This window comes from Leptodactylus fuscus, chromosome 1 (assembly GCF_031893055.1).
Source record: "Leptodactylus fuscus isolate aLepFus1 chromosome 1, aLepFus1.hap2, whole genome shotgun sequence".
Lineage (NCBI taxonomy): Eukaryota > Metazoa > Chordata > Amphibia > Anura > Leptodactylidae > Leptodactylus > Leptodactylus fuscus.
In genome coordinates, this window is record NC_134265.1 from 322,554,971 (window position 1) to 322,568,718 (window position 13,748).

At 47.7% G+C, this 13,748-nt stretch overlaps 1 protein-coding gene across 1 annotated transcript in view; it reads left to right on the forward strand.

The window, feature by feature from the left end:
• The window catches only part of DTHD1 (death domain containing 1), a 53,670-nt gene that overhangs the window by 20,448 nt on the left and 19,474 nt on the right, over nucleotides 1–13,748 (forward strand). Inside the window, exon 6 of the mRNA XM_075287579.1 lies at nucleotides 7,245–7,403. Within this exon, the coding sequence (XP_075143680.1) occupies nucleotides 7,245–7,403 (159 nt within the window). The remainder of the gene's footprint in view (nucleotides 1–7,244; nucleotides 7,404–13,748) is intronic.

Consider the following 13,748-nt stretch of genomic DNA (forward strand, 5'->3'; position numbering starts at 1 on the left):
TGCAACTTGTACACACCCTTTAGCCACCACAGTGACCTTGTCCAACATAGATTACCCATAGTCCCATACAATGGGCTACGCTCTGCTGTGGAATTTACAGGGTAATGGCAGGGGCTTCTCAATTTCTGAAAGATAATGTTTATAGAAGTATTTTAAGGAAGCATTTTATGGTGTACATACAATTCTTAAATACATTAACACTCACAAGCATATTTTTTTTTTTTTTTTTTTTTTTAATTCAAAGTTTATTGAACAAGAGCAAAGATGACAACAAATAATATTGAAATCAAACTGGGGGGAGGGGTGGAGGCGCAGCTCACACCAACATCCCAAGCAGCAAGTAGCAAAGGAATCTGGAGTTCAATAAACATTTATAAAAAAATTTTTGTTTTTTGAACAACAACAGACACATATCGACAAGAAGAAAGAGAAGAAGAGAGAAGGAGGGAGGAAAGAGACAAGAGGGAGAGACAAAAGGAAGAGGGGAGGGGAGGGAAAGGAGGGGGGAAATGGAAATCGTAGCGATAAACCGAAAATTTCACAGTTTACATTATACCAGACCATAAAATAATACCCCAGATTGTAATAGGCGCAAACAGGAAGGACCGCCACATCTATTGCATGATGTATTAACGATTTTCTAACCAGGGAGACCAAACTTTCACAAAGACCTTATGATTTCTCTTGGTCCTACTCATCATTTCCTCAAATCTCGCAATTTGATTGGCTTTTGCTAGCCAGTGGGCAAAAACAGGCACCTGTGAAGATTTCCATAGTAATGGGATTTGCAGTTTTGCAGCTGAAAGTAGGTGGTATACCAGAGTCTGTGCATGTGGCTGGAGTCGTGGCACTGGCGTAAATAAAATAAGCATGGCAGGAGTAAGTTCAAAGGTGTCGAATCCAAGTGACTTGATCTTCGACTCCACCGCAGACCAATACTGCCGAATGGATGGACAAGTCCACCAAATATGTAACAAAGTCCCACTAGCCCCGCCGCACCGCCAACAGAGGTCTGAGTCTATTAGGCCATGTGAGTGCAACCAGGAGGGAGAGCGATACCACCGTGATAACAATTTATAGTGGTTTTCTTGGAGTCTAACACATGTGGAGATCCCATGAGACCTGGCAAGAACCAACTTCACCAAGTCATCTGTAAGCGTAACACCTAAGTCCAATTCCCAGCTATTGATAAAGAAGGGTTTAGTAGTAGTCGGAGGCCTAATTATTTTGTGGAAAAAGGTAGCGACCTTAAACTTCTTAGTGCTCGCTAAAAAGTACATCTGCTCATAAGGCGTGGGGCCTCTCTTCCAGTCCGGAATTAAATCAAAGAGACGTTTGCAGGTGGCGTAATGGGAGACATGAAGAAAGGTAAGGACTTTTCGTCTGTCAGCAAAAGCAGGCGTTTGTGGGAGTTCTTCCGGAGGAGGCAAGCCTCCCTGCTCACAAAAAGAAGCTAGAGGAACCTTAAGAAGCAGCATCCAAAAATCCTCCAAGGGTCGAGCAATCTCCGGAAGGCATTCAGGTATCAGTGCTGCCGGGAGACAAAGGGAAGGAGCCGGAGCAATCCTTTGTCTAAACTTTTCCCACATCTGTAGAGCACCCCCCAGAACCACATCACGCACAGAGACTTTTCTACTTTTTCGCTTAGAAGAAGTCGAAGACCACAGGTCTGCCAGGAAATAGGGACCATACGTAGTCGTCAAGAGTCTACCCAGAGAGGACTCAGGCGGGGTTGTAGCAAGTTCAGTCCAGAAGTGCAATTGAATGGCTTCGTAGGTTTGTTGTAAATCTGGGACATTTAAGCCTCCTTCCTGTTTGCGCCTACATAGAGCAGAATAAGATAACCGGGGTCTTTTACCTTTCCATAAGAATTTCGTAAACAAAGAGCGTAATGTTACAAAAAAAGACGAGGGCAGTAAAATAGGCAGCATTCTGAGAACATATGAAATTTTAGGAGTAATATATGTTTGCAACAAGTTACGTCTACCCAGCCAGGATATGAGAGGGATATCATAGGACTTCAGTTGGGACTGGATATCCTGTAACAGTGCAGCAAAATTTAAGCTATACAACTCAGATACAGAGCGGGGGATCCTCACTCCTAAATACTTGATCGAGGAGCTCGCCCACCGGAGGGGAAGAGATCCAGCCAAAAGCGCCTGTCTAGAATAGGGTAGTGAAATATTCAAGACGTCACATTTATCTAAGTTTATTTTATAGTTCGAAAGCCTGCCAAACTCCTCAATAGTGTCCAGAAGCACCTGTAGGCCCGTGTCGGGGTTTGACACCAAAAAGAGGACGTCATCTGCAAAGGCCAAGGATTGGAGAGAGCTCCCGTTAAAGTTCACCCCTTCAATACTCGGGTGTTCCCTAACCCTCTGCAAGAAAGGTTCCAAGGATAAAATAAACAGGGAGGGGGATAATGGACACCCCTGCCTCGTCCCGTTACTAATAGGGAACGACTTGGACAGTGTGCTATTCACCTTAAGCCTAGCCGATGGACCATTGTATAGAGACAAAACTGCTGTAATGAAGGGCAGGGGAATACCAAATTTCTCCAGGGAGAGACGCATAAATAGCCAACTGACCCTGTCGAAAGCCTTCTCGGCGTCTAGACCGAGAAGGACAAGAGGATCTGGGTAAGACTTAGACAGGTTCAGGACATGAAGAAGGCGGAGAGTGTTAAGTCTCCCCTCTCGGTTCTTAATGAAGCCAACCTGCTCATCACTAAGTAGATGTGGGAGAAGCGGCCGAAGCCGCAGGGCTAATAGTTTCGCCCAAAATTTGAGATCTAAATTTAGCAAAGATATGGGGCGATAATTAGAGCACAACTGCGGATCTCTGCCCTCCTTTGCAATTAGTGTAATATGTGCCTCCAATGCCTGGCTGGGTAAACGTGTCCCGGACAAAGCTGCATTTAGGGACTTGGTAAGAGGAGATAACAGCAAATTCAGGAAAGTCTTATAATAAATCAGAGAATATCCATCTGGGCCCGGACTCTTATGGGCAGGGAAGGAATTTACCACTGTGCGAACCTCGTCCTCAGAAATAGGATCCAGCAAAGTCTCTGCCTGTTCTTCACTTAGTCTAGGGAGATTGAGGGGCGCGAGGAAAGCAGAGATCGCATCTGTCTTGTCAATCACCGGGGGCGAGCCAGGGGTCTCCAAGTTGTACAGATCTAAATAGTAGCGTCTAAAGGCTTCAGCTATATCAGGGGTGGATGTAAGAAGTGGGCCTAAGTCAGGTTTGATAGAGGTGATGTAGGTCCTGGATTGAGCCTTCTTAATCAACGAACTCATCATCCGACCCCCTTTGTTTCCGTGTGCATACAAATTTTGTTTGTAATTGAGGAAATGCTTAGAAGCTTTAGCAGAAAGTAGATCTCTGAGCTCAGTTCTGAGCGCACTTAGCTTGTCTAGATCCAAAATGGACTGTGAGAGTTTATGTGCTCTCTCCAGAGTGGAGATACGGGTAAGTAGGGAGTCTATTTGCTGTTGTTGCAGCTTCTTCCACCTAGCACCCTGGGAGATCAATATCCCACGGATATAATGCTTATGTGTTTCCCAAACAATAGTGGGACTCGTGTCAGGAGTAGTATTAATTTCAAAGAACTCTTTAATGTGCTTGGAAACATGCTCCACCGTGTCTGGGGAGTCAAGCAGTCTCTCATTAAGTTTCCACGTGAGTTCTGGTTTAGGGATAGGGACTAGTTTAATGTCACAGGTAATCGGGGCGTGATCTGAAATTGAGATCTGGCCAATACGCGACTTCCTGGACCAGTGCAAGAGATTCTTAGAAAGCAATAAGTAATCCAACCTTTGATAAGAGGATCGAGGATTAGAATAAAAGGTGAAGTCCTTGGTGGTGGGATGATGAGTTCGCCAGATATCTACCAAGGACAAATCCTGGAAGAGTTTACAGACCCTGCTCAAAGCCCTTTGCGACAGCTGAGATCTACCAGAGGACGAATCCAACAGAGGGTTTAGCGTCAAGTTAAGATCAGCCCCCAAGATAATCTCACCTTCAGCAAACAAGTGGAGTGTTTCAAACGTCTTGACTAGCCAATCCACCTGACCCGATGTAGGGACATATAGGTTCACCAGTGTGTAGGTGTCCGATGCGATTTTCCCCTTCACAAAGAGGGCTCTACCATCTAGGTCAGTATATTGCTTAAGACACGTGAAGGGAACAGAGTGATGAACGGCTATAGACACCCCTCTCGAAGCCCCGGAGTCGCTACCATTATGAAACCATTGGGAAAAATAATTAACCGGAAGCTTAGGTATCCTACCCCTCCTGAAGTGAGTTTCCTGCAGGAAAAGGATCTTAGTCTGCAACTTCCGCAGAAGGAGCAGGACCCCGTGCCTCTTAGCCGGAGAATTCAACCCATGAGCATTAAGTGATGTGACTGTCACCTGAGCCATGCCCTGGTAGGAAGACAAGCAAAAGGAGCACCGGAATACCACTACTAAGGGAAAGGGAAGGGGTAGAAGGGTGGGTTAGAGGAGGATAACACAAGGAAGAGCCAAAAGGGAATACAAAGATAAAGAGGAGAGGGGTAGACAGTAGACAGATACAGACAATAAGACAAGAAAACTACAAAGTGAGCTGAAAAAACTCTCTTATAATGAGCAGCTAATTGCTAAGGGTGCTCTAGCCTGAAGAGCACAGCTATAAGGAGATTACCCCCAACTCTATGGAGGTGCAGACGTTCCGGGAGGTCACTGACTTCCGGGAAAGTCTGAATAGGGAGTATGTAGAGCTTGGTGCAACCGGCACCCTGCCGGCCCACAGTAGAATAAGTATGAACAGCAATAAAGAACCAAGTGCCAACGGTCAAAAACAATCGTTGATACATATACAACCAGAATGGGGGAGAAGAGGGGAGGAAAGCTAAAGATTTCCAGTATGAGAGCACATACCAAGTGAGAATGCCGCAAGCTGGGTACAGGAAATCAACATAACACAGCATAATGTAAAGTAATGCAAATCCCCATATGACAATAACCCTCCAGCAGTTGTAAACCTACAAGGAAAACATGAAAGAAATATACTGCAGATAGTCGTATCCGCTCCCCGGCGATAGCAGGTATCATCAATAAAAAGAAATCAAATAAGACCTGAAAAGGAAAAAGCACATGAACCAGCAATTGGCAGGTTAAACACATAGAGAGACCCAAGAATGGAAGGGGTCCAGAAAGTCCTGACACCGCCATTAGAAACATGAAATCATGGTGTCAGCAAACGAGATTGTTGAAGTGAACGCCGGGCTTTAGGAGATTTAGCACGGTGTATTCTGGTCCCTGCCAGGCAGGAGGATAAATCAGGTAGAGATGCCAAGTCTGGCGTGGGAAGCCATGAAGGTATGTCCAGAGGAGTAATGTTAAGCTGGTTCCAGACGTTAGGCAAATCAGCAGGGGTCTGAACGATAATACGTTTTCCTTTATGCTGTATGGAGAGGCCAAACGGATAAAGCCAGGAGTAGGCCACATTTAGTTCTCTAAGCGTCTCTAGCAGAGGTTTGAGTTGTCGCCGTTTAAAAAGAGTGGAAGGGGCGAGGTCCTGGTATAAGGACAAGGTGTCAGATTCATATGTAAGGTCCTTCTTAGCCCGAGCAGCCGACAAAATATCTTGCGTGTCTAGGAAGGATAGCAAGCCACAAATGACATCACGAGGTGGATCTCCCTCTCTAGGTTTAGGCCTCAGGGCTCTGTGTACACGCTCAATCACAACAGACGTAGCTCTATCAGGGCCCAGCAACAAAGCAAATATGGCGGAGGCTCTGTCTTTCAGGTCTCCTGGGGCACAGTCTTCACTAATCCCCTTAATCCTTATGTTTTTGCGTCTGGACCGGTTCTCCTGGTCCTCCAGGAGAATCAGTGCTCTATCTATCTGGGCTTTCTGAGACGCCAGCGTGGCCGCCACAATGGTGGCATGATCAGTTAATGCGACACAAGTGTCTTCTACCACCTCCACTCTCTGGCCCAGGGACGTCAGCTTGGCCTTAATATCAGCTAAGTCAGCCCTTACCGGTTCCAGGGCCTGCATGATGACAGTCCTCAATAAACGTTCAGACACCGTGGCCGACACTCCTGCACCTCCGCTATCCTCCTCCTCCCCTCCACTCTCACCTCCCCCATCAGCGTCTGGAGCGGGAATCGTCTTGTTCGCGCCTCCCGTCGCCATCTTGGAAAGCAGGCCGCGGCTATGTGGACTCCGTTTTCGAAGAAATTTCTGAAGATCCGATTGCTGGCGGGCCAGTTTGGGGGTACTAGGCGGGTCACCCCCTCTGTCTCTCCCGATCTTCACCATATCGGCCGTGGTTCAGCTAAGTGGGAACCGGCAAAGCACCTAAATGTAGCGGAGCTACAGGCTCATGCGTCCGCTACGCTCGGCAGTCAAGCTCCGCCCCCATTCACAAGCATATTTTTTATCAACCCATTCCTGTGGCAGCCATATTTATTTTTGAATTTTTGTTTTTGACTCCCTGTATAACTTTTTAATTCCTCTAAAGGAAGAGCCATAAGATGTCTTATTTTTTGTGGGACACATTGTTCTTCATAATGGTACTATATCATATTCTGTATGGTGTACTGAGAAGCTGGAAAAAAAAATCAGAATGGAGTGGAATTAGAAAAAAAACTGCTTTTGCCCCATTGTCTTACAATATTTTATTTTACAGTGGTTACTGTGTAGGAAGGAATGATGCGTTACCTTTATTCTGCAGATCAGTACAATGAAGCGGCCTCCACGTCAAATTCCGGTCCAAAGAACGGCTAGCCACAACTGGATGTCGATGCATCCTAATCCGTTCCGGATTAGGCCCAAAAGAATGGGCCCTAGTCAGGAGGGAGGGTCTTCAGGTGGACATACGGACGTGGCATCTGCCTGAAAAATGAGCATGTTGCTTCTTTTTTCCGGGAGCCGGAACAAACCGCTCATGGAAAAAAGAAATGACCGGCTCCCATTGATTTCAATGGGAGCAATTTTTTTGGTCAGGATTTTGAGGTGGATTCTGCCTCAAAATCCTTACTAAAAAACCCTGTCTGAACCCAGCCTTAGAAGGCTCCCAGCTTTCATAGGAGCAGGACCGCTCCCTCCATCTCAGTGCATAGGAGCGGTATTGCTTCTGATTGGGCGCCATATTTAAAGACCTATTACGGATGTTATCCCAAAATTATTTATTTATAAGTGACCCCTTATTTTATATTGTATTTGTAGATTGTTGCTTTATTATATTACAGAGCAGTCAGCGCCTCGGTGAGAAAGCATGGTGATAATCCAAGTGAACTACTGAAATTATTAGCATTGAAAGAAGATCAGTGGATTGTTTTAGATGACAGTGTGGTCAAAAATATCCAGAATGGCATAGTCTCATTTGAAGTGACCGAATATATGCAAAGGTAAAATACTCTGTGTAATTAACAATACTAATAGTTAAAGAGAATCTCCAGCATACTTTTTATTTATTTTTTTTAAATTAGGTTGTGGGTAGAGATGAGCGAACAGTAAAATGTTCGATATTCGATATTCGTTTCCAATAGCCGCTCAATATTCAACTGTTCGAACGAATATCGAACCCCATTATAGTCTATGGGAGAAAATGCTTCGCTACAGGGGATCCCACCATTCGACTCAGGAGAGTCACCAAGTCCACTATCACACCCCAGGAAATGATGCCAACACCCTGGAATTCAACTGGGACAGCAGGGGAAGCATGTCTGGGGGCATCAAGTACCTTTATGATGTTGAGATCCCCTGTCAGCTTGTGATATGCCTGAGCTGACTTTTTCCCATAGGAATGCATTGACCAGCATTGATTGGCCAGTGTACAGCATTTGGCCAATCAACGCTGGTTCTGCCTGGGAAGGTGGAGTCTAAAATCAGTCCACAGCAGTTTCCATTCTGGTCCGATTTTAGACTCCGCCTCCTCCAGCAGATCCAGCGTTGATTGGCCGAATGCTGTACACTGGCCAATCAACGCTGGTCAATGCATTCCTATAGTGAGATGAAGCACAGCTAGCCGTGCGGTTAGCTCGGCTACTCCGGACACCAGAGATGATATACCGTAAAAAGTGGAGAAGGATCCATAACACATCCCGGCTTCAATAAAATATAGCTTTTATTTCATTACAAAAATAAAAAAATCACAAAAAAGTGTACTAAGGTGAAAAAGTAGAGAGAAACATAACGAAAAAAGTGATTAAAAACCGCTGCTGACGCATTTTGAGACCCTAAGTCCCTTAGTCATAGCATTTATAAGGTGCTGTGAGGGGTTGTATTCACATCCAGTCTATATATCCTAACTTGACACCTGTATCACATTATCGCATTAGAGATTGTTGCATTTCCTCTTTGCCTTTGTTAGTAGTGTATACGTATAACGGGCTAACGAATAGAAGTTGGATTGGTCGACATTTCACACGTGACCTACACATAAAGGGAGGTATTTGTGGTGGCTAAAACTTCCATTGAGCTGCTGGGCTCCCACAAGTCATTTCGTGATTGGTGAATTCTAGAGATGAGCGAACACTAAAATGTTCGAGGTTCGAAATTCGATTCGAACAGCCGCTCAATGTTCGTGTGTTCGAACGGGTTTCGAACCCCATTATAGTCTATGGGGAACAGATACTCATTAAGGGGGAAACCCAAATCCGTGTCTGGAGGGTCACCAAGTCCACTATGACACCCCAGGAAATGATGCCAACACCTCTGGAATGACACTGGGACAGCAGGGGAAGCATGTCTGGGGGCATCTAACACACCAAAGACCCTCTATTACCCCAACATCACAGCCTAACAACTACACACTTTACACACTCAATACCACCTCTCTGACAGTAGGAAAACACCTTGAAACATGTGTATTTGGCACTTGCAGTAAGTTGAGGTTGGCACCAACATTTGTTTTGAAAATCAGGGTGGATTGAGCCTCTAACCAGCAGAGTTTGGGCAAATTCATGGTGGAGGGAGCCTCTAAACACCCCAGTTTGGGCAAATTCATGGTGGAGGGAGCCTCTAAAAACCCCAGTTTGGACCAATTCATGGTGGAGGGAGCCTCTAACCAGCCCAGTTTGGGCAAATTCATGGTGGAGGGAGCCTCTAAAAAACCCAGTTTGGACCAATTCATGGTGGAGGGAGCCTCTAACCAGCCCAGTTTGGACCAATTAATGGTGGAGGGAGCCTCTAAACAGCCAAGTTTGGACCAATTCATGGTGGAGGGAGCCTCTAAAAAACCCAGTTTGGACCAATTCATGGTGGAGGGAGCCTCTAAAAAACCCAGTTTGGACCAATTCATGGTGGAGGGAGCCTCTAAACAGCCCAGTTTGGGCAAATTCATGGTGGAGGGAGCCTCTAACCAGCCCAGTTTGGACCAATTAATGGTGGAGGGAGCCTCTAAACAGCCAAGTTTTGGGAAATTCATGGTGGAGGGAGCCTCTAACCAGCCCAGTTTGGACCAATTCATGGTGGAGGGAGCCTCTAACCAGCCCAGTTTGGGCAAATTCATGGTGGAGGGAGCCTCTAAACAGCCCAGTTTGGACCAATTAATGGTGGAGGGAGCCTCTAAACAGCCAAGTTTTGGGAAATTCATGGTGGAGGGAGCCCCTAAAAACCCCAGTTTGGACCAATTCATGGTGGAGGGAGCCTCTAAACAGCCCAGTTTGGGCAAATTCATGGTGGAGGGAGCCTCTAACCAGCCCAGTTTGGACCAATTAATGGTGGAGGGAGCCTCTAAACAGCCAAGTTTTGGGAAATTCATGGTGGAGGGAGCCTCTAACCAGCCCAGTTTGGACCAATTCATGGTGGAGGGAGCCTCTAACCAGCCCAGTTTGGGCAAATTCATGGTGGAGGGAGCCTCTAAACAGCCCAGTTTGGACCAATTAATGGTGGAGGGAGCCTCTAACCAGCCCAGTTTGGACCAATTCATGGTGGAGGGAGCCTCTAACCAGCCCAGTTTGGGCAAATTCATGGTGGAGGGAGCCTCTAAAAAACCCAGTTTGGACCAATTCATGGTGGAGGGAGCCTCTAACCAGCCCAGTTTGGGCAAATTCATGGTGGAGGGAGCCTCTAAACAGCCCAGTTTGGGCAAATTCATGGTGGAGGGAGCCTCTAAACAGCCCAGTTTGGACCAATTCATGGTGGAGGGAGCCTCTAAAAAACCCAGTTTGGACCAATTCATGGTGGAGGGAGCCTCTAAACAGCCCAGTTTGGGCAAATTCATGGTGGAGGGAGCCTCTAACCAGCCCAGTTTGGACCAATTAATGGTGGAGGGAGCCTCTAAACAGCCAAGTTTTGGGAAATTCATGGTGGAGGGAGCCCCTAAAAACCCCAGTTTGGACCAATTCATGGTGGAGGGAGCCTCTAAACAGCCCAGTTTGGGCAAATTCATGGTGGAGGGAGCCTCTAACCAGCCCAGTTTGGACCAATTAATGGTGGAGGGAGCCTCTAAACAGCCAAGTTTTGGGAAATTCATGGTGGAGGGAGCCTCTAACCAGCCCAGTTTGGACCAATTCATGGTGGAGGGAGCCTCTAAAAAACCCAGTTTGGACCAATTCATGGTGGAGGGAGCCTCTAACCAGCCCAGTTTGGACCAATTAATGGTGGAGGGAGCCTCTAAACAGCCAAGTTTGGACCAATTCATGGTGGAGGGAGCCTCTAAAAAACCCAGTTTGGACCAATTCATGGTGGAGGGAGCCTCTAACCAGCCCAGTTTGGGCAAATTCATGGTGGAGGGAGCCTCTAAACAGCCCAGTTTGGGCAAATTCATGGTGGAGGGAGCCTCTAACCAGCCCAGTTTGGACCAATTCATGGTGGAGGGAGCCTCTAAACAGCCAAGTTTTGGGAAATTCATGGTGGAGGGAGCCTCTAACCAGCCCAGTTTGGACCAATTAATGGTGGAGGGAGCCTCTAAACAGCCAAGTTTTGGGAAATTCATGGTGGAGGGAGCCCCTAAAAACCCCAGTTTGGACCAATTCATGGTGGAGGGAGCCTCTAAACAGCCCAGTTTGGGCAAATTCATGGTGGAGGGAGCCTCTAACCAGCCCAGTTTGGACCAATTAATGGTGGAGGGAGCCTCTAAACAGCCAAGTTTTGGGAAATTCATGGTGGAGGGAGCCTCTAACCAGCCCAGTTTGGACCAATTCATGGTGGAGGGAGCCTCTAACCAGCCCAGTTTGGACCAATTAATGGTGGAGGGAGCCTCTAAACAGCCAAGTTTGGACCAATTCATGGTGGAGGGAGCCTCTAAAAAACCCAGTTTGGACCAATTCATGGTGGAGGGAGCCTCTAACCAGCCCAGTTTGGGCAAATTCATGGTGGAGGGAGCCTCTAAACAGCCCAGTTTGGGCAAATTCATGGTGGAGGGAGCCTCTAACCAGCCCAGTTTGGACCAATTAATGGTGGAGGGAGCCTCTAAACAGCCAAGTTTTGGGAAATTCATGGTGGAGGGAGCCCCTAAAAACCCCAGTTTGGACCAATTCATGGTGGAGGGAGCCTCTAAACAGCCCAGTTTGGGCAAATTCATGGTGGAGGGAGCCTCTAACCAGCCCAGTTTGGACCAATTAATGGTGGAGGGAGCCTCTAAACAGCCAAGTTTTGGGAAATTCATGGTGGAGGGAGCCTCTAACCAGCCCAGTTTGGACCAATTCATGGTGGAGGGAGCCTCTAACCAGCCCAGTTTGGGCAAATTCATGGTGGAGGGAGCCTCTAAAAAACCCAGTTTGGACCAATTCATGGCGGAGGGAGCCTCTAACCAGCCCAGTTTGGGCAAATTCATGGTGGAGGGAGCCTCTAAACAGCCCAGTTTGGGCAAATTCATGGTGGAGGGAGCCTCTAAACAGCCCAGTTTGGACCAATTCATGGTGGAGGGAGCCTCTAAACAGCCCAGTTTGGACCAATTAATGGTGGAGGGAGCCTCTAACCAGCCCAGTTTGGACCAATTAATGGTGGAGGGAGCCTCTAAACAGCCAAGTTTTGGGAAATTCATGGTGGAGGGAGCCTCTAAACAGCCCAGTTTGGGCAAATTCATGGTGGAGGGAGCCTCTAACCAGCCCAGTTTGGACCAATTAATGGTGGAGGGAGCCTCTAAACAGCCAAGTTTTGGGAAATTCATGGTGGAGGGAGCCTCTAACCAGCCCAGTTTGGACCAATTCATGGTGGAGGGAGCCTCTAAAAAACCCAGTTTGGACCAATTCATGGTGGAGGGAGCCTCTAAACAGCCCAGTTTGGGCAAATTCATGGTGGAGGGAGCCTCTAACCAGCCCAGTTTGGACCAATTAATGGTGGAGGGAGCGTCTAAACAGCCAAGTTTTGGGAAATTCATGGTGGAGGGAGCCTCTAACCAGCCCAGTTTGGACCAATTCATGGTGGAGGGAGCCTCTAAAAAACCCAGTTTGGACCAATTCATGGTGGAGGGAGCCTCTAAACAGCCCAGTTTGGGCAAATTCATGGTGGAGGGAGCCTCTAACCAGCCCAGTTTGGACCAATTAATGGTGGAGGGAGCCTCTAAACAGCCAAGTTTTGGGAAATTCATGGTGGAGGGAGCCCCTAAAAACCCCAGTTTGGACCAATTCATGGTGGAGGGAGCCTCTAAACAGCCCAGTTTGGGCAAATTCATGGTGGAGGGAGCCTCTAAAAACCCCCAGTTTGGACCAATTCATGGTGGAGGGAGCCTCTAAAAACCCCAGTTTGGACCAATTCATGGTGGAGGGAGCCTCTAAAAACCCCAGTTTGGACCAATTCATGGTGGAGGGAGCCGCTAAACAGCCCAGTTTGGACCAATTCATCGTGGAGGGAGCCTCTAACCAGCAGAGTTGGTGGAAATCAGGGTGGAGGGAGCCTCTAACCAGCAGAGTTGGGGGAAATCAGGGTGGAGGGAGCCTAGTATTAGCAGAATTGTGCAACGCTTATGGTGGATGAGTATGAGGATGCGGAGGAATTGGAGAGGTTGAGTACAGACATGGAGTTTCATGTTGGGGTGCTTTACACAGGTGGGCACAAAAATGACGGCTCTACCCAGTGGTGGTTCATTTTTATCAAAGTGAGCCGGTCGGCACTCTCAGCTGACAGACGGGTGCGCTTGTCAGTGATGATGCCACCGGCTGCACTGAACACCCTCTCAGATAGGACGCTGGCGGCAGGACAGGACAGCACCTCCAAGGCATATAGGGCAAGTTCAAGCCACAGGTCCAACTTCGACACCCAATACGTGTAGGGCGCAGAGGGGTCGGAGAGGACAGGGCTGTGGTCGGAAAGGTATTCCCGCAACATGCGCCTATACTTCTCACGCCTGGTGACACTAGGACCCTCCGTGGCGGCACTTTGGCGAGGGGGTGCCATCAAGGTGTCCCAGACCTTAGACAGTGTGCCCCTCGTTTGTGTGGACCGGTGAGAACTTGGTTGCCTACTGGAGGAACTGCCCTCCCTGCCGCCAACGTCACATGCTGGAAACATCTCCATCATATTCTGCACCAATTGCCTGTGGCAAGCATTGATGCGATTGGCCCTCCCCTCTACCGGAATAAAAGACGAGATGTTGTTTTTATACCGGGGGTCAAGGATAGCAAAGATCCAGTACTGGTTGTCCTCCATGATTTTGACAATACGCTTGTCGGTTGTAAAGCACCCCAACATGAACTCAGCCATGTCTGCCACAGTGTTAGTTGGCATGACTCCTCTGGCCCCACCGGAAAGTTCAATCTCCATTTCCTCCTCATCCTCCATGTCTACCCATCCGCGCTGCAACAATG